Genomic DNA, 2,166 nt, shown 5'->3' on the forward strand with positions numbered 1-2,166 from the left:
TGTAAAAAAATGGCAACAAAAATGTTACACATTTTACCATAGAAAATTCGTGACGTAGTCAATTTAAGTTATGTGCACGACATCACGTAATATACCAGCTGCTTCCGTTCCTCTCTTCCTGCTCAGTCTGCCTCGGCTCAGATGATGTCGTTCCGGGAGAAGGAGGAGCCGAGAGAGGAGGCAACTCCGACGAGCTACGGATTGAAGACGGACCAGTACTGCAAGCAGATCGCAGCCATGAAGGTACCGCCCACACGCACGCGTCAGGGTTCGTAGCGGGTCTTCCAAAGTCTTATAAGTACTTATTTTGCCAAAAATAAAATAAGGGCCCTTATTAGTACTTATTTTTGGTGAAATCTTAGAAAAGTACTTAATAGTCCTTATTTTTTTGCCAAAGTACCATTTTTATAAGCTGGAATAATTAAATCTGCTGTGCAATTGTGTATATAAATATTATTAGTGTACTATAATAGTAGGTGATCTATCAGAAATCGTGTAAAAAAGTCTTATTTTGGCCTCTAGAAAGGGTCTTATAAGTCCTTATTTCAACATGTGTCATACTACTATGAACCCTGACGCGTGTACGGTCCACATCATACTTAACGTGTGTGGTTAGCACTGACGGTACTTGTAGTAACTAGTCGTAGTAAATTAGTAGTAGGATTTGCATAATATTCCACATGTAAGTCCTATATTATGCACTCTTGTTCTCTCTTGAAGATGGTGGGTGTGATCAGTACTATACTATCATGAGGCATAGCATGTTTTTTATGTCTTCTCTCCCTGTCTCTCTCGCTCCTCTCTCTCTCTCTCATCTCTCCCCTCTCTTACATACCTTCTCTCCCCCTCTCTCTCTATCTCGCTTCCTCCCCTCCCTCTCTCGCCTCTCTCGTTTCTCTCATCTCTCTCTCCCTTTCTCTCTCAGTCTCTCTCTCTCTCTCTTTCTCTCTCTCTCTCTCTCTCATCTTTCTTCTCTCTTGCATACCTTCTCTCTCTCTCTCTCTCTCTCTCTCTCTTTCTTTCTCTCTCTCATCTCTCTCATTTCTTACATACCTTCTCTCTCTCTCTCTCTCTCTTTCTCTCCTGTCTCCCTCCTCTCTCTCTCCTCTCCTCTCTCTGTCTCCTCTCTGACGTACCTTCTCTCCTCTCTCTCTCTCTCTCTCTCTTTCTCTCTCTCATCACTCTCATTTCTTACATACCTTCTCTCTCTCTCTCTCTCTCTCTCTCTCCTGTCTCCCTCCTCTCTCTCTCCTCTCCTCTCTCAGACCCTCTCTGACGTACCTTCTCTCTTCTCTCTCTCTCTCTAGTCGCGGGCGGGCATGGTGCCGATGTCGTGCGAGTGGACCGACCAGGAGACGCTGATGCTGCTCTTACATAGCCTCTCTCTCCTGTCTCCCTCCTCTCTCTCATCTCTCTTTTCTCTGTCTCCTCTCTCTCATCTCTCTTCTCCTCTCTGACGTACATTCTCTCCTCTCTCTCTCTAGTCGCGGGCAGGCATGGTGCCGATGTCGCGCGAGTGGACCGACCAGGAGACGCTGATGCTGCTCTTACATAGCCTCTCTCTCCTGTCTCCCTCCTCTCTCTCTCTCTCTCTCCTCTCTCTGTCTTCTCTCTGACGTACATTCTCTCCTCTCTCTCTCTAGTTGCGGGCGGGCATGGTGCCGATGTCGCGCGAGTGGACCGACCAGGAGACGCTGATGCTGCTCTTACATAGCCTCTCTCTCCTGTCTTCCTCTTCTCTCTCTCTCTCCTCTCTCTGTCTCCTCTCTGACGTACATTCTCTCCTCTCTCTCTCTCTAGTCGCGGGCAGGCATGGTGCCAATGTCGCGCGAGTGGACCGACCAGGAGACGTTGAAGCTGCTCTTACATAGCCTCTCTCTCCTGTCTCCCTCCTCTCTCATCTCTCTTCTCTCTCTCTCTCTAGTCGCGGGCAGGCATGGTGCCGATGTCGCGCGAGTGGACCGACCAGGAGACGTTGATGCTGCTCTTACATAGCCTCTCTCTCCTGTCTCCCTCCTCTCTCTCTCATCTCTCCTCTCTCTGTCTCCTCTCTGACGTACCTTCTCTCCTCTCTCTCTCTCTAGTCGCGGGCGGGCATGGTGCCGATGTCGCGCGAGTGGACCGACCAGGAGACGTTGATGCTGCTCTTACATAGCCTCTCTCTCC

At 49.0% G+C, this 2,166-nt stretch overlaps 1 protein-coding gene across 1 annotated transcript in view; it reads left to right on the top strand.

Moving 5' to 3' along the window:
* The window catches only part of LOC106817887 (SWI/SNF complex subunit SMARCC2-like), a 24,391-nt gene that overhangs the window by 16,613 nt on the left and 5,612 nt on the right, over positions 1-2,166 (top strand). Inside the window, exons 12-13 of the mRNA XM_014822596.1 lie at positions 127-243; positions 1,485-1,554. Coding sequence (XP_014678082.1) covers positions 127-243; positions 1,485-1,554 — 187 coding nt within the window. The remainder of the gene's footprint in view (positions 1-126; positions 244-1,484; positions 1,555-2,166) is intronic.

Source organism: Priapulus caudatus, unplaced genomic scaffold (genome assembly GCF_000485595.1).
Source record: "Priapulus caudatus unplaced genomic scaffold, Priapulus_caudatus-5.0.1 Scaffold1910, whole genome shotgun sequence".
NCBI lineage: Eukaryota > Metazoa > Priapulida > Priapulimorpha > Priapulimorphida > Priapulidae > Priapulus > Priapulus caudatus.